Here is a 27504-nt window from a genome sequence, read left to right on the forward strand (position 1 = left end):
ATGTCGAACTGGTTAGTTAACCCACAGAGTCCAGTCCATCATGTCGAACTGGTTAGTTAACCCACAGAGTCCAGTCCATCATGTAGAACTGGTTAGTTAACCCACAGAGTCCAGTCCATCATGTAGAACTGGTTAGTTAACCCACAGAGTCCAGTCCATCATGTAGAACTGGTTAGTTAACCCACAGAGTCCAGTCCATCATGTAGAACTGGTTAGTTAACCCACAGAGTCCAGTCCATCATGTAGAACTGGTTAGTTAACCCACAGAGTCCAGTCCATCATGTAGAACTGGTTAGTTAACCCACAGAGTCCAGTCCATCATATATAACTGGTTAGTTAACCCACAGAGTCCAGTCCATCATGTCGAACTGGTTAGTTAACCCACAAAGTCCAGTCCATCATTTAGAACTGGTTAGTTAACCCACATAGTTCAGTCCATCATGTAGAACTGGTTAGTTAACCCACAGAGTCCAATCCATATACTATAGATAACCTACTGTAAGTTTACCAGAACAAGAGGAGGACGAGGATCCACACCAATAAACCATTTTTGGAGAATATTTTTTGAGTGAGTTTGTTGTTTCTTACAGAACAGTTGTTGGGGTCAGATTAAAGGTCATTTCCTATTGCCCGGACACGTGCAGCGTTTACCGTGAATGCAGTCTTCCTCTGAAACATTTCATTCACACTGTAAAGCTGAACTTCAACAGATTGAACTTCAGCTAGAGCTCAGACTCCAGTAAACAACAGATAACCCTAAACACACCAGCCAGCCGCACAGCTAAACCATCCACCAAGAAGAAGAAGATATCAACCTATTTAAAAGGAGAAGATAAAGCAGCACAATATCATGTTGATCAACATTTAGAAAACTGGAACTCCGTTCCTTTATTAAATTGGTTTCCAAAAACCAACACACATCTTACAGACAGGAAGGAATGTTCCTAATATCTGGACCAATGGTTTCAGTCATCACTGTTATATTAGTACAGGCTAATTAATACTGAACAGGACAATACTTACTGAGGAGGGGGTGGGTAGCCTGAGTGCCAGTCTGTTTGTGCTATCGTGCTATCTCCCTGGCATGCCAAATGGTTGGCTTGACAATGGAGTTGTCAAAAACACAGGCCTAGATTCAATCAAATCAAGCGTTAACGACGATAGCAGACACCCACATGTTTTGGTGGCGTAGCAACCGTGTTGGTGAGCAGCTGCTGCTGAGATCAGTCACGAAGCCACACCCACCTCACTTATGTTAGACGTTCAGAAGGAAGTGTAGGCCAGGGCTTTTCAACACTCCATTTCCCTACACTGCACCACATTCAGTCCACATTCAGTCATCAGTACAGATCCCTTGATATCAGAGTTTTAGATAAACTGAAAACTAACTTTGCAACGAGATTTGATGAGTTTAAGTCCCCACAGAGGTGGTGCAGTTTATTATAGGGGCCCATTCTCTACTGATAGGAAGGAGAGACTTCTCCACAAAAACTAGTCAACTGAAATATGCATTTTTGTTCAGTATAGTTGAATAGCCCTGGTCTAGACTATATACACTGTAGATATTCCATTAAAAAATCTGCCGTTTCCAGCTACAATTGTCATTTACAACATTAACAATGTCTACACTGTATTTCTGATCAATTTTATGTTATTTTAATGGACCAAAATGGTGCTTTTCTTTAAAAAACAAGGACATTTCTAAGTGACCCCAAACTTTTGAACCATAGTGTACATGTATAACGGTTTCTTTAGTGTTAGTTTCCTGACAGGTTGCATCATTCCATTCCATTGTTAGTGGACCTTTCTCCCCTCTGTCATGTTGGTGTGGTTGTTCCTGAGGGACGCTAGCAATAGTGGACCATATGAAGCTAATGTGTGCTAATTGCACAAGTTGTGCAATAATTTGGGACCTGTAGCCTATTTGAATCAAGGGCGATTTTTTAAAAACATTTAAAAAAACATTGCCTGGAATCATTTTTTTTTTATTTAAAGAAATGATTGGGGGTTGGGGGGGTGACACGAATTGACCTGTTCTGAATGTTGGGGGGGACATGTCCCCTACCCCCCGTGGTCATTTCGCCTATGATGTGAATCATTATGGAACGCAGACCACACATAGCAGTTGATACCTGGAGCCTGGTGCACGGTTCAAGACGACTGGACAGTCAGTTGTCATCACAGTTCCACGATTAGTGATGATTATTAGGATAGTTTTAAAGGACTACTGGCCAACCCCTACTGTACACTTTTCTCCCCTTCCAATACTTCATGGATTGAACAACTGAATATGACAACTTTTAGGATGAATCAAACCACTGTAGTTTTGATTAACCAATATATTTAGTGCGTAAAGGCACTCCAAACCTGATTTTACTTTCCTAACCCTAAATAATATACAAGATCAGAGCATTTTAAAATCTACCAATTGGAAAAGGAAAGAAATGTATGTATTTCCATGGCTTCCTGTCATTGATCCCTAATACTCTGAACCTTCTCTCCATATAGTCCACTGAGTCTGTTGAGAACATTAAAGGTACACCAAGTTTAAAGGGATGGCTTTAGATAAATGTAAACCCTATTGGTAACAGTATAAACTCATCTCCAAAACAGCATCAATACCTTAGTAATACAGTGGTAGTAAGTCATGTAACCTGTTCTCAGGTCAGATCATTGTAATGTAGAAATGTTACTCTACGTATAAAAGTGTAGCAGGGATCTGTAGTTTTATGTAGCAGGGATCTGTAGTTTTATGTAGCATGGATCTGTAGTTTTATGTAGCAGGGATCTGTAGTTTTATGTAGCAGGGATCTGCAGTTTTATGTAGCAGGGATCTGTAGTTTTATGTAGCAGGGATCTGTAGTTTTATGTAGCAGGGATCTGTAGTTTTATGTAGCAGGGATCTGTAGTTTTATGTAGCAGGGATCTGTAGTTTTATGTAGCAGGGATCTGTAGTTTTATGTAGCAGGGATCTGTAGTTTTATGTAGCAGGGATCTGTAGTTTTATGTAGCAGGGATCTGTAGTTTTATGTAGCAGGGATCTGTAGTTTTATGTAGCAGGGATCTGTAGTTTTATGTAGCAGGGATCTGCAGTTTTATGTAGCAGGGATCTGTAGTTTTATGTAGCAGGGATCTGTAGTTTTATGTAGCAGGGATCTGTAGTTTTATGTAGCAGGGATCTGTAGTTTTATGTAGCAGGGATCTGTAGTTTTATGTAGCAGGGATCTGCAGTTTTATGTAGCAGGGATCTGTAGTTTTATGTAGCAGGGATCTGTAGTTTTATGTCGCAGGGATCTGTAGTTTTATGTAGCAGGGATCTGTAGTTTTATGTAGCAGGGATCTGTAGTTTTATGTAGCAGGGATCTGTAGTTTTATGTAGCAGGGATCTGTAGTTTTATGTCGCAGGGATCTGTAGTTTTATGTAGCAGGGATCTGTAGTTTTATGTAGCAGGGATCTGTGGCAGACCAAACTCATCCACCAGAACACCATCCTGAAAAAACAAGAAAATACGTGTAAAAAAAACCCTAGAGTCAATGTCCGCACCCCTGCTGAAATAATTAGCATAATACAAAATAACAATGACATATCAGTCAGTTCAAGCTAGAGATATGTTTTTTTTGCCTGGGCTCCGTCTCAACCCACCGCATCAACCGATGTCGGCATTCTGCATCTGTGGTGAAAGGAGACAGAGCTAGAGAGGTGTTTGTCAGACCATGAGACGTTCCGAAAACCGCTCTTATCACAAATTCGTCTGTAGCGTACGAACGATTTGGGCTACATACTAGTAGCCCCTCTGTGGAAAGGTGGGGCTCGCCCGAACATATTGGCTGTTTTTCTCTAGGACACCCACAAGACTAGTATGAAGGTAGCTGACTAGTATGAAGGTAGCTGACTAGTATGAAGGTAGCTGACTAGTATGAAGGTAGCTGACTAGTATGAAGGTAGCTGACTAGTATGAAGGTAGCTGACTAGTATGAAGGTAGCTGACTAGTATGAAGGTAGCTGACTAGTATGAAGGTAGCTGACTAGTATGAAGGTAGCTGACTAGTATGAAGGTAGCTGACTAGTATGAAGGTAGCTGACTAGTATGAAGGTAGCTGACTAATATGAAGGTAGCTGACTAGTATGAAGGTAGCTGACTAGTATGAAGGTAGCTGACTAGTATGAAGGTAGCTGACTAGTATGAAGGTAGCTGACTAGTATGAAGGTAGCTGACTAGTATGAAGGTAGCTGACTAGTATGAAGGTAGCTGACTAGTATGAAGGTAGCTGACTAGTATGAAGGTAGCTGACTAGTATGAAGGTAGCTGACTAGTATGAAGGTAGCTGACTAGTATGAAGGTAGCTGACTAGTATGAAGGTAGCTGACTAGTATGAAGGTAGCTGACTAGTATGAAGGTAGCTGACTAGTATGAAGGTAGCTGACTAGTATGAAGGTAGCTGGGGTTACCAGTTTAAAAAATGAATTGAAGTACAGCGCATTCAAAAACTATTCAGACCCCTTCACTTTTTCCACATTTTGTTGTTACAGCCGTGTTCTAAAATTGATTAAATAAAAAATGTTCCTCAATCTACACACAATAACTCATAATGACAAAGCGAACGCAGGTTTTTAAAAACAGAAATGACTTATTTACATAAGTATTCAGACCCTTTGCTATGAGACTTGAAATTGAGCTCAGGTGCATCCTGTTTCCATTGATGATCCTTGAGATGTTTCTACAACTTGATTGGAGTCCACCTGTGGAAAATTCAATTGATTGGACATGATTTGGAAAGGCACACACCTGTCTATATAAGGTCCCACAGTTGACAGTACATATCAGAGCAAAAACCAAGCCATGCGGTCGAAGGAATTGTCCGTAGAGCTCCGAGACATGATTGTGTCGAGGCACAGATCTGGGGAAGGGAACCAACACATTTCTGCAGCATTGAAGGTCCCCAAGAACACAGTGGCCTCCCATCATTCTTAAATGGAAAAAGTGTAGAACCACCAAGACTCTTCCTAGAGCTGGTCGCCCGGCCAAACTAAGCAATCGTGGGGAGAAGGGCCTTGGACAGGGAGGTGACCAAGAACCCGATGGTCACTCTGACAGAGCTCCAGAGTTCCTCTCAATCAGGCCTTTATGGTAGAGTGGCCAGACGGAAGCCACTCCTCAGTAAAAAGTTTGCCAAAAGGCACCTAAAGGACTCTCAGACCATGAGAAACAAGATTCTCTGGTCTGATGAAACCAAGATTGAACTATTTGGCCTGAATGCCAAGTGTCACGTCTGGAGGAAACTTGCCACCATCCCTACAGTGAAGCATGGTGGTGGCAGCATCATACTGTGGGGATGTTTTTCAGCGGCAGGGACTGGGAGACTAGTCAGGAACGAGGGATAGGTGAACGGAGCAAAGTACAGAGAGATCGTTGATGAAAACCTGCTCCAAAGCGCCCAGGACCTCAGACTGGGGCAATGGGTAACCAGATCAAACATCTCTGGAGAGACCTGAGAATATCTGTGCAGCGACGCTCCCCATCAAACCTGACAGAGCTTGAAAGGATCTGCAGAGAAGAATGGGAGAAACTCCCCAAATACAGGTGTGCCAAGCTTGTAGCGTCATACCTAAGACTACTTGTGGCTGTAATCACTGCCAAAGGTGCTTCAAAAAAGTACTGAGTAAAGGGTGTTATTTTTAATACATTTGCTAAAATGTCTAAAAACCTATTTTTGCTTTGTCATTACGGGATAATGTGTGTAGATTGATTAGATTTTTTTTTTATTGATTCCATTTTAGAACAAGGCTGTAACGTAACAAAATGTGGAAAAAGTCAAGGGGTCTGAATACTTTCGAAATGCACTGAATAAGTTCACTACATTACCAAAAGTATGTGGACACCTGCTGATTGAACATCTCATTCCAAAATCATGGTCATTAATATGGAGTTGGTCCCAGTTTGCTGCTATAACAGCTTCCACTCTTCTGGGAAAGCTTTCCACTAGATGTTGGAACATTGCTGCTATAACATCTCTTCTGGGAAGGCTTTCCACTAGATGTTGGAACATTGCTGCTATAACAGCCTCCACTCTTCTGGGAAGGCTTTCCACTAGATGTTGGAACATTGCTGCGGGGACTTGCTTCTATTCAGCCACAAGAGCATTAGTGAGGTCGGACACGGATGTTGGGCGATTAGGCCTGGCTTGCAGTTGGTGTTCCATTTCATTCCAAAGGTGTTCAATGGGTTGAGGTCAGGGCTCTGTGCAGGCAAGGGCTGTGTCTTACCTTGTTGGTTTTACTGTCATTGGGTATGCCCTCTGGGATGGAGGGGGCAGAGGAAGCCTCATCCAGGTAGGAACTGTCATCATCCAGCAACAACTCATCCCCTAGGGCATCCAGCTCTGACAACACAAAACAACATCATCCTCTAGGGCATCCAGCTCTGACAACATACAACATCAACCAGCTGTAGACCCACATCCCTACCTGCTGTTAGATCCACACCCCTACCTGCTGTTAGATCCACATCCCTACCTACTGTTAGATCCACATCCCTACCTGCTGTTAGATCCACATCCCTACCCTACCTACTGTTAGATCCACATCCCTACCTGCTGTTAGATCCACATCCCTACCCTACCTGCTGTTAGATCCACATCCCTACCTACTGTTAGAGCCACATCCCTACCTGCTGTTAGACCCACACCCCTACCTGCTGTTAGACCCACACCCCTACCTGCTGTTAGATCCACATCCCGACCTGCTGTTAGATCCACATCCCGACCTGCTGTTAGATCCACACCCCTACCTGCTGTTAGATCCACACTGCTACCTGCTGTTAGATCCACACTGCTACCTGCTGTTAGATCCACACCTCTACCTGCTGTTAGATCCACATCCCTACCTGCTGTTAGATCCACATCCCTACCCTACCTGCTGTTAGATCCACACCCCTACCATACCTGCTGTTAGATCCACACCCCTACCTGCTGTTAGATCCACACCCCTACCTGCTGTTAGATCCACATCCCTACCCTACCTGCTGTTAGATCCACATCCCTACCCTACCTGCTGTTAGATCCACACCCCTACCCTACCTGCTGTTAGATCCACACCCCTACCTGCTGTTAGATCCACATCCCTACCTGCTGTTAGATCCACATCCCTACCTGCTGTGAGATCCACACCCCTACCTGCTGTTAGACCCACATCCCTACCTGCTGTTAGATCCACACCCCTACCTGCTGTTAGATCCACACCCCTACCCTACCTGCTGTTATATCCACACCCCTACCTGCTGTTAGATCCACACCCCTACCCTACCTGCTGTTATATCCACACCCCTACCTGCTTCCAGGTCATCCTCGTCTATGTCAGGAGTTCCGTAGCTGCGACTCAGAGACTCCTGAACCTCGTTGGCATCCTCCATCATATCCTCCAGCTGATCCTGTAGGTCCTACACCACATCAGACAAAATGAAGAAGCTCCACAGCGTATAATGTGAGAGAACTGATATAAACACATTAAATTAGTTACTTCTATCTGATCGGTTTTCACGTCCTTGTAAGCTCTCTTCATCTCTTTAGCTCCAATCTTCATAGCCTCCACCTGGGAACCAACAATACAAAGGACAAGTAGTCAAGGACTGATCCTTTATATCTAAAGGACAAGTAGTCAAGGACTGATCCTTTATATCTAAAGGACAAGTCGTCAAGGACTTATCCTTTATGTCTAATCAAACCCATTCCCTCTGCTTTGGATGCATGTTTCAGTTCTCTTCCGTGGGACAGAAGAGAACTGAACAGAGACAGATTGTGTAATCCTTATTGTAGTCTGAGGCCACTGTCATGTCTAGGTGTCTAGACATGACAGTTAAAGCAGTTGTTGTATTCTGATTATAGAGTTCTGATCATGGGATTCCAAACGTGTCATGCATCTACATTTAAATGTGTCCACCGTGTCCACGGTGTGTCCACTGTCTAACAGCAGGTAGTTATAGTGGAGTTATGGTGTGGTTCTAGTGTAGTGTAGTTACAGTGCAGTTATATTCCCTTCTCCCGCTCTATATTCTAATGTATGCATTCTGCAAACGATGGAACAGGCTAAATATGATAACACAACAACAACTTCATGGCAGTAGCCAACTACTGTAGATAACTAGCCAGCTAACCTCTGTAGCTAGCCGGCAAGCTAGCAAGCACAGCTAAAAGGATTGCAAATGGGTTAGCGTAACTGTAGCCAAAAAATATTTTCTTAGTTAGCTGGTTAACATTTACGAGGCCAGCAAGCACGTTCCTCACATGCTAGGAAAGTATTTCCTTCAACGTTATAATGAAAGGGGCCCCTCACTGCCTGGGGCGGCAGGGTAGCCTAGTGGTTAGAGTGTTGGTCTAGTAACCGGAAGGTTGCAAGTTCAAACCCCCGAGCTGACAAGGTACAAATCTGTCGTTCTGCCCCTGAACAGGCAGTTAACCCACTGTTCCTAGGCCGTCATTGAAAATAAGAATTTGTTCTTAACTGACTTAGTAAGCCTAGCCTACTTAGTAGCCTAGTAAAATAAAGGTAAAATAAAAAAATAAAAAAATAAATAAAAAAACACACGCTTTCCGGAGACTTGAAGGCAGAGTGCTGATGACATCAACCACTGTATGCACTTTGCATGGTGTTGTTACAGTGTAGTTACACTGGGTAGTGTAGTGCTGGTGTAGATATAGTGTAGTGTAGTTACAGTGTAGTATAGTTTTGGTGTAGTTACAGTGTAGTGTAGTTACAATGCAGTGTTGTGTAGTGTAGTTACAGGGTAGTAACAGTGTAGTAACAGTGTAGTTACAGGGTCATGTAGTTATGGTGTGGTTATAGTGTAGTGTAGTTACAGTGTAGTGTAGTTATGGTGTGGTTATAGTGTAGTGTAGTTACAGCATAGTGTAGTTATGGTGTGGTTATAGTGTAGCGTAGTTACAGTGTAGTGTAGTTATGGTGTTGTTATAGTGTAGTTATAGTGTGGTGTAGTTACAGTGTAGTTTGGTTATAATGTAGTTATAGTGTAGTTACATCATAGTTATCAGTGTAGTTTGTGACAGTTCTTACTGTAGTTTTAGTGTCATTTGGTGTCCTTTAGTGAATGGATGGTGTAGTTGGGCTATACTGCAGATACAGTGTAGTTAATGACAGTTCTTACTGTAGTTTTGGTATCCTTGAGGGACTGTATAGTGTAGTTGGCCTGTTCCATGTTGAAGGACTGCTGAGCCAGCTGGTCTCTCTGGCCCTCATACCTGGAATATAACATGCCCATTATTCATACCTGGAATATAACATGGTCGTTATTCATACCTGGAATATAACATGCCCATTATTCATACCTGGAATAGAACATGGCTGTTATTCATACCTGAAATAACATACATCATTATTCATACCTGGAATAGAACATGGTCGTTATTCATACCTGGAATACCATACATCATTATTCATACCTGGAATATAACATGGTCGTTATTCATACCTGGAATACCATACATCATTATTCATACCTGGAATATAATACATCATTATAACATGGTCATTATTCATACCTGGAATATCATACATCATTATTCATACCTGGAATACAATACATCATTATTCATACCTGGAATATAACACGGTCGTTATTCATACCTGGAATACCATACATCATTATTCATAACTGGAATATAACATGGTCGTTATTCATACCTGGAATACAATACATCATTATTCATACCTGGAATACAATACATCATTATTCATACCTGGAATATAACACGGTCGTTATTCATACCTGGAATACCATACATCATTATTCATACCTGGAATATAACATGGTAGTTATTCATACCTGGAATACAATACATCATTATTCATACCTGGAATATAACATGGTCCTTATTCATACCTGGAATATAACATGGTCGTTATTCATACCTGGAATATAACATGGTCATTATTCATACCTGGAATACAATATATCATTATTCATCCCTGGAATACAATATATCATTATTCATCCCTGGAATACCATACATCATTATTCATACCTGGAATACCATACATCATTATTCATACCTGGAATACCATACATCATTATTCATACCTGGAATAGAAAACATCATTATTCATACCTGGAATACAATACATCATTATTCATACATGGAATACAATACATCATTATTCATACCTGGACTATAACATGGTCATTATTCATACCTGGAATACCATACATCATTATTCATACCTGGAATACAATACATCATTATTCATACCTGGAATACAATACATCATTATTCATACCTGGAATACAATACATCATTATTCATACCTGGAATATAACATGGTCGTTATTCATACCTGGAATACAATACATCATTATTCATACCTGGAATATAACATGGTCATTATTCATACCTGGAATACAATACATCATTATTCATACCTGGAATACAATACATCATTATTCATACCTGGAATACCATACATCATTATTCATACCTGGAATACCAAACATCATTATTCATACCTGGAATACCATACATCATTATTCATACCTGGAATACCAAACATCATTATTCATACCTGGAATACAATACATCATTATTCATACCTGGAATACAATACATCATTATTCATACCTGGAATACAATACATCATTATTCATACCTGGAATACCATACATCATTATTCATACCTGGAATACAATACATCATTATTCATACCTGGAATACAATACATCATTATTCATACCTGGAATACAATACATCATTATTCATACCTGGAATACAATACATCATTATTCATACCTGGAATATAACATGGTCGTTATTCATACCTGGAATATAACATGGTCGTTATTCATACCTGGAATATAACATGGTCGTTATTCATACCTGGAATACAATACATCATTATTCATACCTGGAATACAATACATCATTATTCATACCTGGAATACAATACATCATTATTCATACCTGGAATATCATACATCATTATTCATACCTGGAATACCATACATCATTATTCATACCTGGAATACCATACATCATAATTCATACCTGGAATACAATACATCATTATTTATACCTGGAATACAATACATAATTATTCATACTTGGAATACCATACATCATTATTCATACCTGGAATACAATACATCATTATTCATACCTGGAATACCATACATCATTATTCATACCTGGAATATCATACATCATTATTCATACCTGGAATATAATACATCATTATAACATGGTCATTATTCATACCTGGAATACAATACATCATTATTCATACATGGAATACAATACATCATTATTCATACATGGAATACAATACATCATTATTCATACCTGGACTATAACATGGTCATTATTCATACCTGGAATATCATACATCATTATTAACACCTGGAATACCATACATCATTATTCAAACCTGGAATACAATACATCATTATTCATACCTGGAATACAATACATCATTATTCATACCTGGAATACAATACATCATTATTCATACCTGGAATATAATACATCATTATAACATGGTCATTATTCATACCTGGAATACCATACATCATTATTCATACCTGGAATACCATACATCATTATTCATACCTGGAATACAATACATCATTATTCATACCTGGAATACAATACATCATTATTCATACCTGGAATACAATACATCATTATTCATACCTGGAATATCATACATCATTATTCATACCTGGAATACCATACATCATTATTCATACCTGGAATACAATACATCATTATTCATACCTGGAATACAATACATCATTATTCATACCTGGAATACAATACATCATTATTCATACCTGGAATACAATACATCATTATTCATACCTGGAATACAATACATCATTATTCATACCTGGAATACAATACATCATTATTCATACCTGGAATACAATACATCATTATTCATACCTGGAATACAATACATCATTATTCATACCTGGAATACAATACATCATTATTCATACCTGGAATACAATACATCATTATTCATACCATATATATTTTTTATACATTTCATTTATTAACCTCCACCCACCCCTCCCCCAACTGGGGTAAACTAGTGGACAACAACGCTCAGGTCTGTATTTTACACTGATACATACTTTATGCATTTCATGGACACAGTCTATTTTACAATACATTTATTTTGTTTGTTATTAACTCCTGTCCTTCCTCTGCACTCAACCATCTATTACTGATGTCCTTCCTCTACCCTCAACCATCTTTTACTGATGTCATTCCTCTACCCTCAACCATCTATTACTGATGTCCTTCCTCTACCCTCAACCTCTCCCATCTATTACTGATGTCCTTCCTCTACCCTCAACCTCTCCCATCTATTACTGATGTCCTTCCTCTACCCTCAACCATATATTACTGATGTCATTCCTCTACCCTCAACCATCTATTACTGATGTCATTCCTCTACCCTCAACCATCTATTACTGATGTCCTTCCTCTACCTTCAACCATCTATTACTGATGTCCTTCCTCTACCATCTATTACTGATGTCCTTCCTCTGCCCTCAACCATATATTACTGATGTCCTTCCTCTACCCTCAACCATCTATTACTGATGTCCTTCCTCTACCCTCAACCATCTATTACTGATGTCCTTCCTCTACCCTCAACCATCTATTACTGATGTCCTTCCTCTACCCTCAACCTCTCCCATCTATTACTGATGTCCTTCCTCTACCCTCAACCATATATTACTGATGTCATTCCTCTACCCTCAACCATCTATTACTGATGTCATTCCTCTACCCTCAACCATCTATTACTGATGTCCTTCCTCTACCCTCAACCATCTATTACTGATGTCCTTCCTCTACCATCTATTACTGATGTCCTTCCTCTGCCCTCAACCATATATTACTGATGTCCTTCCTCTACCCTCAACCATCTATTACTGATGTCCTTCCTCTACCCTCAACCATCTATTACTGATGTCCTTCCTCTACCCTCAACCATCTATTACTGATGTCCTTCCTCTACCCTCAACCATCTATTACTGATGTCCTTCCTCTACCCTCAACCATCTATTACTGATGTCCTTCCTCTACCATCAACCATCTATTACTGATGTCCTTCCTCTACCCTCAACCATCTATTACTGATGTCCTTCCTCTACCCTCAACCATCTATTACTGATGTCCTTCCTCTACCCTCAACCATCTATTACTGATGTCCTTCCTCTACCCTCAACCATCTATTACTGATGTCCTTCCTCTACCATCAACCATCTATTACTGATGTCCTTCCTCTACCCTCAACCATCTATTACTGATGTCCTTCCTCTACCCTCAACCATCTATTACTGATGTCCTTCCTCTACACTCAACCATCTATTACTGATGTCCTTCCTCTACCCTCAACCATCTATTACTGATGTCCTTCCTCTACCCTCAACCATCTATTACTGATGTCCTTCCTCTACCCTCAACCATCTATTACTGATGTCCTTCCTCTACCCTCAACCATCTATTACTGATGTCCTTCCTCTACCCTCAACCATCTATTACTGATGCCCTTCCTCTACCCTCAACCATCTATTACTGATGTCCTTCCTCTACCCTCAACCATCTATTACTGATGTCCTTCCTCTACCATCTGTTACTGATGTCCTTCCTCTACCCTCAACCATCTATTACTGATGTCCTTCCTCTACCCTCAACCATCTATTACTGATGTCCTTCCTCTACCCTCAACCATCTATTACTGATGTCCTTCCTCTACCCTCAACCATCTATTACTGATGTCCTTCCTCTACCCTCAACCATCTATTACTGATGTCCTTCCTCTACCCACAACCATCTATTACTGATGTCCTTCCTCTACCCTCAACCATCTATTACTGATGTCCTTCCTCTACCCTCAACCATCTATTACTGATGCCCTTCCTCAACCATCTATTACTGATGTCCTTCCTCAACCATCTATAACTGATGTCCTTCCTCTACCCTCAACCATCTATTACTGATGCCCTTCCTCTACCCTCAACCATCTATTACTGATGTCCTTCCTCTACCCTCAACCATCTATTACTGATGTCCTTCCTCTACCCTCAACCATCTATTACTGATGTCCTTCCTCTAACCTCAACCATCTATTACTGATGTCCTTCCTCTAACCTCAACCATCTATTACTGATGTCCTTCCTCTACCCTCAACCATCTATTACTGATGCCCTTCCTCTACCCTCAACCATCTATTACTGATGTCCTTCCTCTACCCTCAACCATCTATTACTGATGTCCATCCTCTACCCTCAACCATCTATTACTGATGTCCTTCCTCAACCATCTATTACTGATGTCCTTCCTCAACCCTCAACCATCTATTACTGATGTCCTATTACTGATGTCCTTCCTCAACAATCCTTCCTTTTGCCACATTTCAGGCTTCAAACATAAAGATATAAAACTGTATTTTTTTGTGAAGAATCAACAACAAGTGGGACACAATCATGAAGTGGAACGACATTTATTGGATATTTCAAACTTTTTTAACAAATCAAAAACTGAAAAATTGGGCGTGCAAAATTATTCAGCCCCCTTAAGTTAATACTTTGTAGCGCCACCTTTTGCTGCGATTACAGCTGTAAGTCTCTTGGGGTATGTCTCTATCAGTTTTGCACATCGAGAGACTTACATTTTTTCCCCATTCCTCCTTGCAAAACAGCTCGAGCTCAGTGAGGTTGGATGGAGAGCATTTGTGAACAGCAGTTTTCAGTTCTTTCCACAGATTCTCGATTGGATTCAGGTCTGGACTTGGCCATTCTAACACCTGGATATGTTTATTTTTGAACCATTCCATTGTAGATTTTGCTTTATGTTTTGGATCATTGTCTTGTTGGAAGACAAATCTCCGTCCCAGTCTCAGGTCTTTTGCAGACTCCATCAGGTTTTCTTCCAGAATGGTCCTGTATTTGGCTCCATCCATCTTCCCATCAATTTTAACCATCTTCCCTGTCCCTGCTGAAGAAAAGCAGGCCCAAACCATGATGCTGCCACCACCATGTTTGACAGTGGGGATGGTGTGTTCAGCTGTGTTGCTTTTACGCCGAACATAACGTTTTGCATTGTTGCCAAAAAAGTTTAATTTTGGTTTCATCTGACCAGAGCACCTTCTTCCACATGTTTGGTGTGTCACCCAGGTGGATTGTGGCAAACTTTAAACGACACTTTTTATGGATATCTTTAAGAAATGGCTTTCTTCTTGCCACTCTTCCATAAAGGCCAAATTTGTGCAATATACGACTGATTGTTGTCCTATGGACAGAGTCGCCCACCTCAGCTGTAGATCTCTGCAGTTCATCCAGAGTGATCATGGGCCTCTTGGCTGCATCTCTGATCAGTCTTCTCCTTGTATGAGCTGAAAGTTTAGAGGGACGGCCAGGTCTTGGTAGATTTGCAGTGGTCTGATACTGCTTCCATTTCAATATTATCGCTTGCACAGTGCTCCTTGTGATGTTTAAAGCTTGGGAAATCTTTTTGTATCCAAATCCGGCTTTAAACTTCTTCACAACAGTATCTCGGACCTGCCTGGTGTGTTCCTTGTTCTTCATGATGCTCTCTGCGCTTTTAACGGACCTCTGAGACTATCACAGTGCAGGTGCATTTATACGGAGACTTCATTACACACAGGTGGATTGTATTTATCATCATTAGTCATTTAGGTCAACATTGGATCATTCAGAGATCCTCACTGAACTTCTGGAGAGAGTTTGCTGCACTGAAAGTAAAGGGGCTGAATAATTTTGCACGCCCAATTTTTTCAGTTTTTGATTTGTTAAAAAAGTTTGAAATATCCAATAAATGTCGTTCCACTTCATGATTGTGTCCCACTTGTTGTTGATTCTTCACAAAAAAATACAGTTTTATATCTTTATGTTTGAAGCCTGAAATGTGGCAAAAGGTCGCAAAGTTCAAGGGGGCCGAAAACTTTCGCAAGGCACTGTATATACATTTTACAGACACAGTATGTTTTACATTGGTTATCTTGTTATTAGTCCCATCCTTCAGCCACTCCCATCTATCTGTTAAATCCATATTGGATTTCTATTTGCCATATATGTTCCCACTGTGCTGGGATGTTTCACAAACGCTCTAAACCTTTCTACTATCATAGTTTCTACAGATTGTAAATTAAAGATAAATATTTTTGCTAAAAGTATAATTATATTATTGATCGATTGACTATGACTTTTCAGATCGCCCAGTATTGCTATCTACAGGGTTAGCTCCAGGTAAATGTTGCAATTCTTCAGCCATTCCTGGACCTGCGACCAAAAACAAGCTACATATGGACAGTACCAATACAAATTACCTAATGAATCTGTCTCTTCATAGCAAAATCTGCAGAGCAGGGAAGGTTTGCATCCCCCATATAAATAACATTATGTTGGTTGCAAGAATTCTGTATAATAATTTAAATTGAACAATTCTAAGTTTTGAATCTGCCGTCGTTTTGCATATCAGTTCATAAACCACAGAAGATGGAAGATTTCATCAAGCAGCCGAGGGACCACTTCTCCACCAGATCTGAAGACTACAGCATGACCAAGGATATCATTACAGCATGACCAAGGATATCACTACAGCATGACCAAGGATATCACTACAGCATGACCAAGGACATCATTACAGCATGACCAAGGATATCACTACAGCATGACCAAAGATATCACTACAGCATGACCAAGGATATCACTACAGCATGACCAAGGATATAATTACAGCATGACCAAGGATATCACTACAGCATGACCAAGGATATCACTACAGCATGACCAAGGATATCATTACAGCATGACCAAGGATATCACTACAGCATGACCAAGGATATCACTACAGCATGACCAAGGATATCATTACAGCATGACCAAGGATATCACTACAGCATGACCAAGGATATCACTACAGCATGACCAAGGATATCATTACAGCATGACCAAGGATATCATTACAGCATGACCAAGGATATCATTACAGCATGACCAAGGATATCACTACAGCATGACCAAGGATATCACTACAGCATGACCAAGGATATCATTACAGCATGACCAAGGATATCACTACAGCATGACCAAGGATATCACTACAGCATGACCAAGGATATCATTACAGCATGACCAAGGATATCATTACAGCATGACCAAGGATATCATTACAGCATGACCAAGGATATCACTACAGCATGACCAAGGATATCATTACAGCATGACCAAGGATATCATTACAGCATGACCAAGGATATCATTGTGTTTGTACGTGATCCTTTCACAGTCCGCCCAGGTGGAGAAGTCTCATCCCTTGATAAGAAAACGATACCCTCGCTGGATGAGGCCTCAATTCAAACTGAGCTGATTGAACTCCAGACATTGAACCAAATCAGGGATGTGCTCAGGAGTGCCGAGTCCCTGTGTGGGTGGCATGCTCAGAGGAATACAGCACTATAAACAAAATAGCATTTTATGTGCTAACAATGTTTGGATCGACTAACACCTCCGAGTCCTGTTTATACTCTATGAACACAATATAGACCCACGACAGGAACTTTCACATAAGTCAATCAAGTACTGCCTGTGTATTAAAATCACATCCATCTCACCCGACATCCACAAAATCGTGTCAGAGGAGAAATGCAACTTGTCCCATTGACTAAGTAAATTAGTGGCCTATATGACTGTATTTAGTAAATACTCACATTATCATGAGTGCTTATCCAGGGATATTTAGGTCTCAAGCTAACAGTATTTTCTGTTTGTTTTGTCGTTTCAGGAGCAGGCTAACCCGAGACTCATTTATATTCTTTAAATTATTGTTTATCCTCAACAAGTTCTACAGCTGCACCATCGAGAGCATCCTGACCGGTTGCATCACCGCTTGGTATGACAACTGCTCGGCATCTGACCGTAAGGCACTACAGTGCGTACGGCCCAATACATCACTGGGGCCAGGCTTTCTGCCATCCAGGACCTCTATACCAGGCGGTATCAGAGGAAAGCCCATAAAATTGTCAGAGACTCCAGTCACCCAAGTTATAGACAGGTTTCTCTGCTACTGCACGGCAAGTGGTACCGGAGCGCCAAGTCTAGGACCAAAAGGCTCCTTAAAAGCTTCTATCCCCAAGCCATAAGCCACTGTTGAACAATTAATCAAATGACCACCAGACTATTATATTGACCCCCCCCCCCCCAACATTTATTTTGTAAACTGCTGCTACTCACTGTTAATTATCTATGCATAGTCAATTCACCCCTACCTACATGTACAATTTATCTTTAACCTGTACCCCTGCACACTGATTGTGTTACTTTTTGTAATTTTTAAATGTAATTTATTTGGTAAATATTTTCTTAACTCTTCTTGAACTGCACAGTTGGTTAAGGGCTTGTAAGTAAGCATTTCACGGTAAAGTTTACACTCATTGTATTCGGCACGTGACAAATAAAGATTGATTTTATTTATGTAGGATGCTACATGTAACTGATTGTTTTATGTAGGACGCTACATTTAACTGATTGTTTTATGTAGGATGCTACATTTAACTGATTGTTTTATAACCTACCTCTGGCAGTTCAGTTATTTTATAAAGGCCTCGGCTGGGCTAGTGAAAGATATGCCTTATAGCCTACCTCTGGCTGGGCTAGTGAAAGATATGCCTTATAGCCTACCTCTGGCTGGGCTAGTGAAAGATACTGTTACACTTTATAACCTACCTCTGGCTGGGCTAGTGAAAGATACTGTTACGCCTTATAGCCTACCTCTGACTGGGCTAGTGAAAGATACGCCTTATAGCCTACCTCTGGCTGGGCTAGTGAAAGATACGCCTTATAACCTACCTCTGGCAGTTCAGTTATTTTATAAAGGCCTCTGCTGGGCTAGTGAAAGATATGCCTTATAACCTACCTCTGGCTGGGCTAGTGAAAGATACGCCTTATAACCTACCTCTGGCAGTTCAGTTATTTTATAAAGGCCTCTGCTGGGCTAGTGAAAGATATGCCTTATAACCTACCTCTGGCTGGGCTAATGAAAGATATGCCTTATAGCCTACCTCTGGCTGGGCTAGTGAAAGATACGCCTTATAGCCTACCTCTGGCTGGGCTAGTGAAAGATACTGTTACGCCTTATAGCCTACCTCTGGCTGGGCTAGTGAAAGATACTGTTACGCCTTATAACCTACCTCTGGCAGTTCAGTTATTTTATAAAGGCCTCGGCTGGGCTAGTGAAAGATACGCTTTATAGCCTACCTCTGGCAGTTCAATTATTTTATAAAGGCCTCGGCTGGGTAGAATTAGACTCCAATTAAGCCCTCTTGTTGTTTGTAAAGTCAAATTAAGATGAATATTAGTGTTGAAATGAAATACTCAACTGGTGTAGTTTTTCTCCATCTGTTGCTGGGCAACACTTGCATAACAAGTGAGCTATATTTTCAGCACCAGGCGCTGTTCACCTATTAGCTGCTGTTGCAGCTTTACGTCTCAGCACCACAGAATGGTCCTCTGCTTTATTAGTTGACTGTCTCCTGCATTCTCTCTCCTCACGAATGAAATTAAAATGTACGTTTTGCATTATTTAGGTGGCTTAACTTCCTTCTCTTCCTTCTAACTTCCTTCTTATTCACTATTTATATAAATGATTTAGACAAAAATGTCCAAAATGCGCAACTTAATTTTTATGCTGATGATACTGTTATTTACTGTTTGTGCCTCGTCTCTTACAAAAGCTTTCCAGAACATGCAAACTGCTTTTTATACTGTTCAACATACCCTGTGTCAATTGAAGCTTATCCTCAATACTGACCAAACTAAACAAATGGTGTTTTCTAATGCAAGAAATAGACCTCTGAACCTTTCAGCTATTACTACCTGTCAGGGCAAGGAGATTGAAGTTGTAACCTCATATAAATATCTTGGAATTTTAATTGATGACGGCTTCTCTTTTAAATTGCATATTCAACAACTTACAAAAAAATTGAAGTTGAAATTGGGATTTTATTTTAGGAATAAGGCCTGTTTTTCTTTTGAAGCCAGAAGGAGGCTAGTATCAGCTACATTTATGTCTTTACTAGACTATGGGGATATTTTATATATGAATGCTTCCACTCAGTGTTTGAGATCAATTGACACCCTTTACCATGGCACATTGAGATTTATTTTAAACTGCAAAACACTTACGCACCCCTGCACTTTGTATACCAGGGTTGGCTGGCCTTCTCTAGTCACTCGTAGGCTCAGTCACTGGTATACTTGTATTTACAAAGCCATTTTGGGTTTACTACCTTTTTATTTGGGCATTTTTATTGTTCAGAAATGTGGTGGGTACTCTCTTCGTTCGCTGGACTTTATCCTGCTAACTGTTCCAAATGTCCCAACTGAATTTGGTAAAAGGGCATTTATGTCCTCTGCACCATCGTCTTGGAACGCCTTACAAAATACTTTTAAACTGGAAGAACTTGTCCCGATTGGTGTTTTTAAATCACTGATGAAGGATCTTGAGGCTGATTCCCTGACCTGTCAATGTTTTTAATTTGCTGTTTTACACTCTTGTGAATTCAATGGTTTTTACTAGATTAGTTGTAGTTTTTCATGTTGTCTGTCTGTAATTTTTGGAATGACTTGGTGCTGCCTATCCTGGCCGGGACGATCTTAAAAATAGATTTTAAATCTCGATGAGCCCTTCCTGGTTAAATAAAGGTTAAATAAAATAAAATAAAAACATTGCATTTGGGACTTTTTGCATCTCGGCATCTTTGTTTTAAATAATATTATTTTTTTAAATTTGGGATGGCAAATAATATTGTTGATGGGTCAGATTTGTCCCACAGGGCACCAGTTGGGGACCCCTGATCTACACTGACTGAAGTGGATTTAACAAGTGACATCAATCAATAAGGGATCATATCTTTCACCTGGATTCACCTGGTCAGTCTGTGTCTAATGTTTTGTCCACTCAGTGTAGAATACAATATATCACATATCTTCAATATAAAATATAATTATTCATACCTGGAATACAAAATGGTCATTTATTCCAAGCTGAATCGACAATGACTCATTTTCTGAGTGTTAGTTTCTAAACAACAGTGGTATCTTGTTTATACAGTAGTACTGAAATGAACAACATCTTACTGTCTCTTCTGCTTCAGAACCCTCATAGCTTTCTGCTTCACCATGTTCTGGAGAGGAAGAGGAGATAGAAGACAAGAAGACTTTATTAGTCCGTCAGCTTTCTCCTCCCAAGAACACCGACAAACAGACAGGCAGACTGACAGACAGAAAGGCAGACAGACAGGCAAGACAAACAGGCAAGACAGACCGGCAAGACAGACTGACAGCCAGAGACAGACAGACAGATAGACAGGCAGAAAAGACAGACAGACTGACAGGCAGGCAGGCAAGACAGACAGACTGACAGGCAGGCAAGACAGACAGACTGACAGGCAGGCAAGACAGACAGACTGACAGGCAGGCAAGACAGACAGACTGACAGGCAGGCAAGACAGACAGACTGACAGGCAGGCAAGACAGACAGACTGACAGGCAGGCAAGACAGACAGACTGACAGGCAGGCAAGACAGACTGACAGGCAGGCTAGACAGACGGACAGGCAGACATACTGACACATAGACTTGCAGGCATCAGAGGTTAGTGTAAGCGGTCAGTCAAAGGCAGCGTTTCCCAAACTCGGTCTTCAGGACCCCAAGGGGTGCACGTTTAGGTTTTAATGATGATGATTAGTTGATCATCTGAATCAGCTGTGTAGTGTTGGGGAAAAAATAAAAACGTGCACCCCTTGGGGTCCCGGGGACCGAGTTTGGGAAACGCTGCTCTAGGGTGAAACCGTTTGAATTAAAAAATGTTTTGACAACAAAGGAGATGTGCCACGCTGCATGAGGCAAATGGTGGTCACACCAGATACTGACTGGTTTTCCGATCCACGTCCCTCCCTTTTTTTTGGTCGACTGAGAGTTTTGTTGTTTCGACCAATCTATTAGTCTACATTTTAAAACGTGTATTATTCCATATATAGACACATGATATCAACTATATGTAGGTTACTGAGCTTGTCTGATGCTTTAAGCAATTAAAAATGAAGACACACAAATGACTCAAGAGGGAGGCAGAGATCAATATAGCTGCTGTTGCTGGCCTTGGCAGATTCTGCCATGATGTTCCTGACGTTACCAGTAACAGGCTACACCAGCGGTCTACAACCTTCTCCATTTGAAGTGCCAAGTTATCCTACCATTTCTACTGATCTGCAAGCCAGTTATGATTTTCATGTGCACATTTTCGTGGAATAGTTTTATTTAATTCATTATAAAGTCTTCATAGCTCAAAAATCAATGTCGTGGTTAATCAAAATTATATCTAAATGAAAATAATACAAATCTAAAAGTAACTACTGTTGGCAATATGTAAAAAATAGCCTACAGTCGTGGCCAAAAGTTGAGAATGACACAAATATTAACTTCCACAAAGTTTGCTGATTCAGTGTCTTTAGATATTTGTGTCCGATGTTACTATGGAATACTGAAGTATAATTACAAGCATTTCATAAGTGTCAAAGGCTTTTACATGAATTACATGAAGTTGATGCATAGAGTCATTATTTGCAGTGTTGACCCCTCTTTTTCAAGACCTCTACAATTCACCCTGGCATGCTGTCAATTAACTTCTGGGCCACATCCTGACTGATGGCAGCCCATTCTTGCATAATCAATGCTTGGAGTTTGTCAGAATTTGTGGGTTTTTGTTTGTCCACCCGCCTCTTGAGGATTGACCACAAGTTCTCAATGGGGTTATGGTCTGGGGAGTTTCCTGGCCATGGACCCAAAATATCTATGTTTTGTTCTCCGAGCCACTTAGTTATCACTTTTGCCCTATGGCAAGGTAATCCATCATGCTGGAAAATGCATTGTTCGTCACCAAACTGTTCCTGGATGGTTGGTACCATTCTTTATTCATGGCTGTGTTCTTAGGCAAAATTGTGAGTGAGCCCACTCCCTTGGCTGAGAAGCAACCCCACACATGAATGGTCTCGGGATGCTTTACTGTTGGCATGACACAGGACTCTTGGGCGCCCTGAAGCCTTCTTCACAACAATTGAACTGCTCTCCTTGAAGTTCTTGATGATCCGATAAATGGTTGATTTAGGTGCAATCTTACTGGCAGCAATATCCTTGCCTGTGAAGCCCTTTTTTGTGCAAAGCAATGATGACGGCACGTGTTTCCTTGCAGGTAACCATGATTGACAGAGGAAGAACAATGATTCCAAGCACCATCCTCCTTTTGAAGCTTCCAGTCTGTTATTCAAAGGTGAAGAATACTTTATTTTGAGAAGTTCCACAGTGGTTGTGTGTTAAGCCAATCAGAAATACTATCGGATCCTCAAATAGGCACATTTATATGCCCTACATTTGTGAACAGCCAGGTAGCCTAAAGGCCTATTCTAAGCGTATTCAGGTCCTTAAGATTGACAGGAGCGCTCCAAACAAAAGACAATTAATAAATTGACAACTCATAAATGAAATGAAATGAACCCCCCTAAAATTCTCACAAGTTAGGCAAACAACTTTTTAATTATTATTTTTTTACATTTATTTGCTTGACTAAAAAAAAAGTATTGGGTCGACCAACATCCTATTGACCAAACAATCAAAGAGTCAACTAAATGAGGTCACCCCTATCTGTGACGAACAGATGCATATCTGTATTCCTAGTCGTGAAATTAACAGACTAGGGCCTAGTTAATTTATTTCACTTGACTGATTTCATTATATGAACTGTAACTCAGCAAAATGTTTGAAATTGTTGCATGTTGCGTTAAGATACAGTGGCGCAAAAAAGTATTTAGTCAGCCACAAATTGTGCAAGTTCTCCCACTTAAAAAGATGAGAGAGGCATGTAATTTTCATCATAGGTACACTTCAACTATGACAGACAAAATGGAGAAAAAAAATCCAGAAAATCACATTTTAGGATTTTTAATGAATTTATTTGCAAATTATGGTGGAAAATAAGTATTTGGTCACCTACAAACAAGAAAGATTTCTGGCACTCACAGACCTGTAACTTCTTCTTTAAGAGGCTCCTTTGTCCTCCACTCGTTACCTGTATTAATGGCTCCTGTTTGAACTTCTTATCAGTATAAAAGACACCTGTCCACAACCTCAAACAGTCACACTCCAAACTCCACTATGGCCAAGACCAAAGAGCTGTCAAAGGACACCAGAAACAAAATTGTAGACCTGCACCAGGCTGGGAAGACTGAATCTGCAATAGGTAAGCAGCTTGGTTTGAAGAAATCAACTGTGGGAGCAATTATTAGGAAATGGAAGACATACAAGACCACTGATAATCTCCCTCGATCTGGGGCTCCACGCAAGATCTCAATCCGTGGGGTCAAAATGACCACAAGAACGGTGAGCAAAAATCCCAGAACCACACGGGGGGACCTAGTGAATGACTTGCAGAGAGCTGGGACCAAAGTAACAAAGCTTACCATCAGTAACACACTACGCCGCCAGGGACTCAAATCCTGCAGTGCCAGACGTGTCCCCCTGCTTAAGCCAGTACATGTCCAGGCCCATCTGAAGTTTGCTAGAGAGCATTTGGATGATCCAGAAGAAGATTGGGAGAATGTCATATGGTCAGATGAAACCAAAATATAACTTTTTGGTAAAAACTCAACTCGTCGTGTTTGGAGGACAAAGAATGCTGAGTTGCATCCAAAGAACACCATACCTACTGTGAAGCATGGGAGTGGAAACATCATGCTTTGGGGCTGTTTTTCTGCAAAGGGACCAGGACGACTGATCCGTGTAAAGGAAAGAATGAATGGGGCCATGTATCGTGAGATTTTGAGTGAAAACCTCCTTCCATCAGCAACAGTGTGTGAAAACCTTGTGAAGACTTACAGAAAACATTTGACCTCTGTCATTGCCAACAAATGGTATATAACAAAGTATTGAGATATACTTTTGTTATTGACCAAATACTTATTTTCCACCATAATTTGCAAATAAATTCATAAAAAATCCTACAACGTGATTTTCTGGATTTTTTTTCTCATTTTGTCTGTCATAGTTGAAGTGTACCTATGATGAAAATTACAGGCCTCTCTCATCTTTTTAAGTTGGAGAATTTGCTCAATTGGTGGCTGGCTAAATACTTTTTTGCCCCACTGTAAGTGTAGATAATAAAATAGTCATGGTCATTTAAGTTGACATGCGACGGCAGCCATTTGTTTTGTCGTAATTAGAAGTAAAAATGCCAATAAAAAGTCAATGGTGTAGCATCTAAATGTAGTGCTGTGCTGTGGCAAAGTGGGTGGAGTTATATCCTTCCTGTTTGGCCCTGTCCGGGGGTATCACAGTGTCTCCTGACCCCTCCTGTCTCAGCCTCCAGTATTTATGCTGCAGTAGTTTGTGTCAGGGGGCTAGGGTCAGTTTGTTATATCTGGAGTATTTCTCCTGTCTTATCCGGTGTCCTGTGTGAATTTAAGTATGCTCTCTCTAATTCTCTTTCTCTCTCGGAGGACCTGAGCCCTAGGACCATGCCTCAGGACCAACTGGCGTGATGACCCCAGTCCACCTGGCCGTACTGCTGCTCCAGTTTCAACTGTTCTGCCTGCGGCTATGGAACCCTGACCTGTTCACCGGACGTGCCACCTGTCCCAGACCTGCTGTTTTCAACTCTCTAGAGACAGCAGGAGCAGTAGAGATACTCTCAATGATCGGCTATGAAAAGCCAACTGAAATTTACTCCTGAGGTGCTGACTTGTTGCACCCTCGACAACTACTGTGATTATTATTATTTGACCCTGCTGGTCATTTATGAACATTTGAACATCTTGGCCATGTTCTGTTATAATCTCCTATGTAAGAAGGGCTATATAAATACATTTGATTTAGTGGTATGAAGGGATAGGTCCATTCTATGATTATGTTTCTATGATTGAAATGACACCCATTCTGTATTCAAGAGCATGTTGTGTCTCAACCGATGGAGGGCACAACACAACCTCAGATGATGTGAAATAGGGCCTAAACTACAAAATGTGAATCTGAAAAAAATCTGAGCTTACACGTTTTTAGATCATTTATGTGAAATGTCATAATATTTATTACAAATCATCAATTTATTTTTTCCAGTGATGTCTCGTGGTATGGTGGGGTATGCAAAACGGGTCAACTTTGAGGACCTTTATCTCCTGAATGTTTTGGTCCCAAACGTCACTTCCTGACCTCTTCTTCCATGGGCGGAACGTTGTGTTTAAATCAAAAGGGCTGCTGTCAAAAAGTGATTGAATTCAAATGGATTTCCTCATCTACTAAATCTCCCAACACATCCCTTCCCTCTATTTCCCCTCTAACCTGAGCCATCTACTAAATCTCCCAACACATCCCTTCCCTCTATTTCCCCTCTAACCTGAGCCATCTACTAAATCTCCCAACACATCCCTTCCCTCTATTTCCCCTCTAACCTGATCCATCTACTAAATCTCCCAACACATCCCTTCCCTCTATTTCCCCTCTAACCTGAGCCATCTACTAAATCTCCCAACACATCCCTTCCCTCTATTTCCCCTCTAACCTGATCCATCTACTAAATCTCCCAACACATCCCTTCCCTCTATTTCCCCTCTAACCTTAGAGGGTCCTTCTCTCATCTTCTTCATTTGGTCTTTATACTTAATCAGTTCAGCGTCCAGACGGGAGATCTTCTGATCCATAGACTCCGCCCTGGCATCCACCTACATCACACAGCTCTCAGTTAATCACATATGTATCAATAAATACGAACTAAAAAGGCACAGATACCACAGTCCTTCCTTTAAATGACATGTTTGGGCTAAACCGAAGGAGAATGCAGCCCCTTGGACAGTTCCCAGACAGGCCTACAGCTAGGAGAGACATGAGACCTGGACAGACAACAGCAGTAACTGACATTACTGTAATAGCCTGAAGCAGCAAGACACCAAATAACAGGATTCCCACGTTGGGAAAGAAGACAGTTTATTAGCTGTTTGACCCAAGATGAAAATGACCCTAACCGTAACTTGCTGAAGTGAAATGAACACATCCAGGGAAATGGCTCTACTGTTGAACAGTAATATGATGAGATGTTGGTGAGTTCTGTTGTTCTGATTTTGACAGATGAACAACCTATCGCTAGGTAACGTTAGCTGGCTCATTGTAGCTGACTGGTTGTCATCATAGCTAGCTAAAAACAACCACCAGACAAAACTTACATTTCCTATGCAGTCCGATAGATTAGGAGGAGGTGCTTTGGGTTTTCCCCGACCAAATATTCGATTCATTTTGACAATATATAACTCCCAGAAGCCTTTTAACCTGTCATAAAACACAATGCATCAATATATATATATATAAACCAACGCTGAACACACCCGGAAGCTGCGGTACCTACACAAAGTGATGCTATTGGT

The 27504-nt window shown here is 40.8% G+C and overlaps 1 protein-coding gene across 1 annotated transcript; it reads right to left on the reverse strand.

The window, feature by feature from the left end:
• Nucleotides 1-859: 859 nt before the first annotated feature.
• Nucleotides 860-27504, reverse strand: LOC110512221 (charged multivesicular body protein 5). Its single transcript, XM_036986794.2, has 8 exons — nucleotides 27307-27504; nucleotides 26704-26808; nucleotides 21180-21226; nucleotides 9159-9252; nucleotides 7517-7588; nucleotides 7328-7436; nucleotides 6266-6381; nucleotides 860-3491 (listed from the first exon to the last, which is right to left on the reverse strand). Exons 1-8 carry the CDS (start codon nucleotides 27373-27375, stop codon nucleotides 3441-3443), a joined length of 663 nt encoding a protein of 220 aa, XP_036842689.2. The 5' UTR covers nucleotides 27376-27504; the 3' UTR covers nucleotides 860-3440.

Source organism: Oncorhynchus mykiss, chromosome 8 (genome assembly GCF_057628025.1).
Source record: "Oncorhynchus mykiss isolate SJ-2025 chromosome 8, ASM5762802v1, whole genome shotgun sequence".
NCBI lineage: Eukaryota > Metazoa > Chordata > Actinopteri > Salmoniformes > Salmonidae > Oncorhynchus > Oncorhynchus mykiss.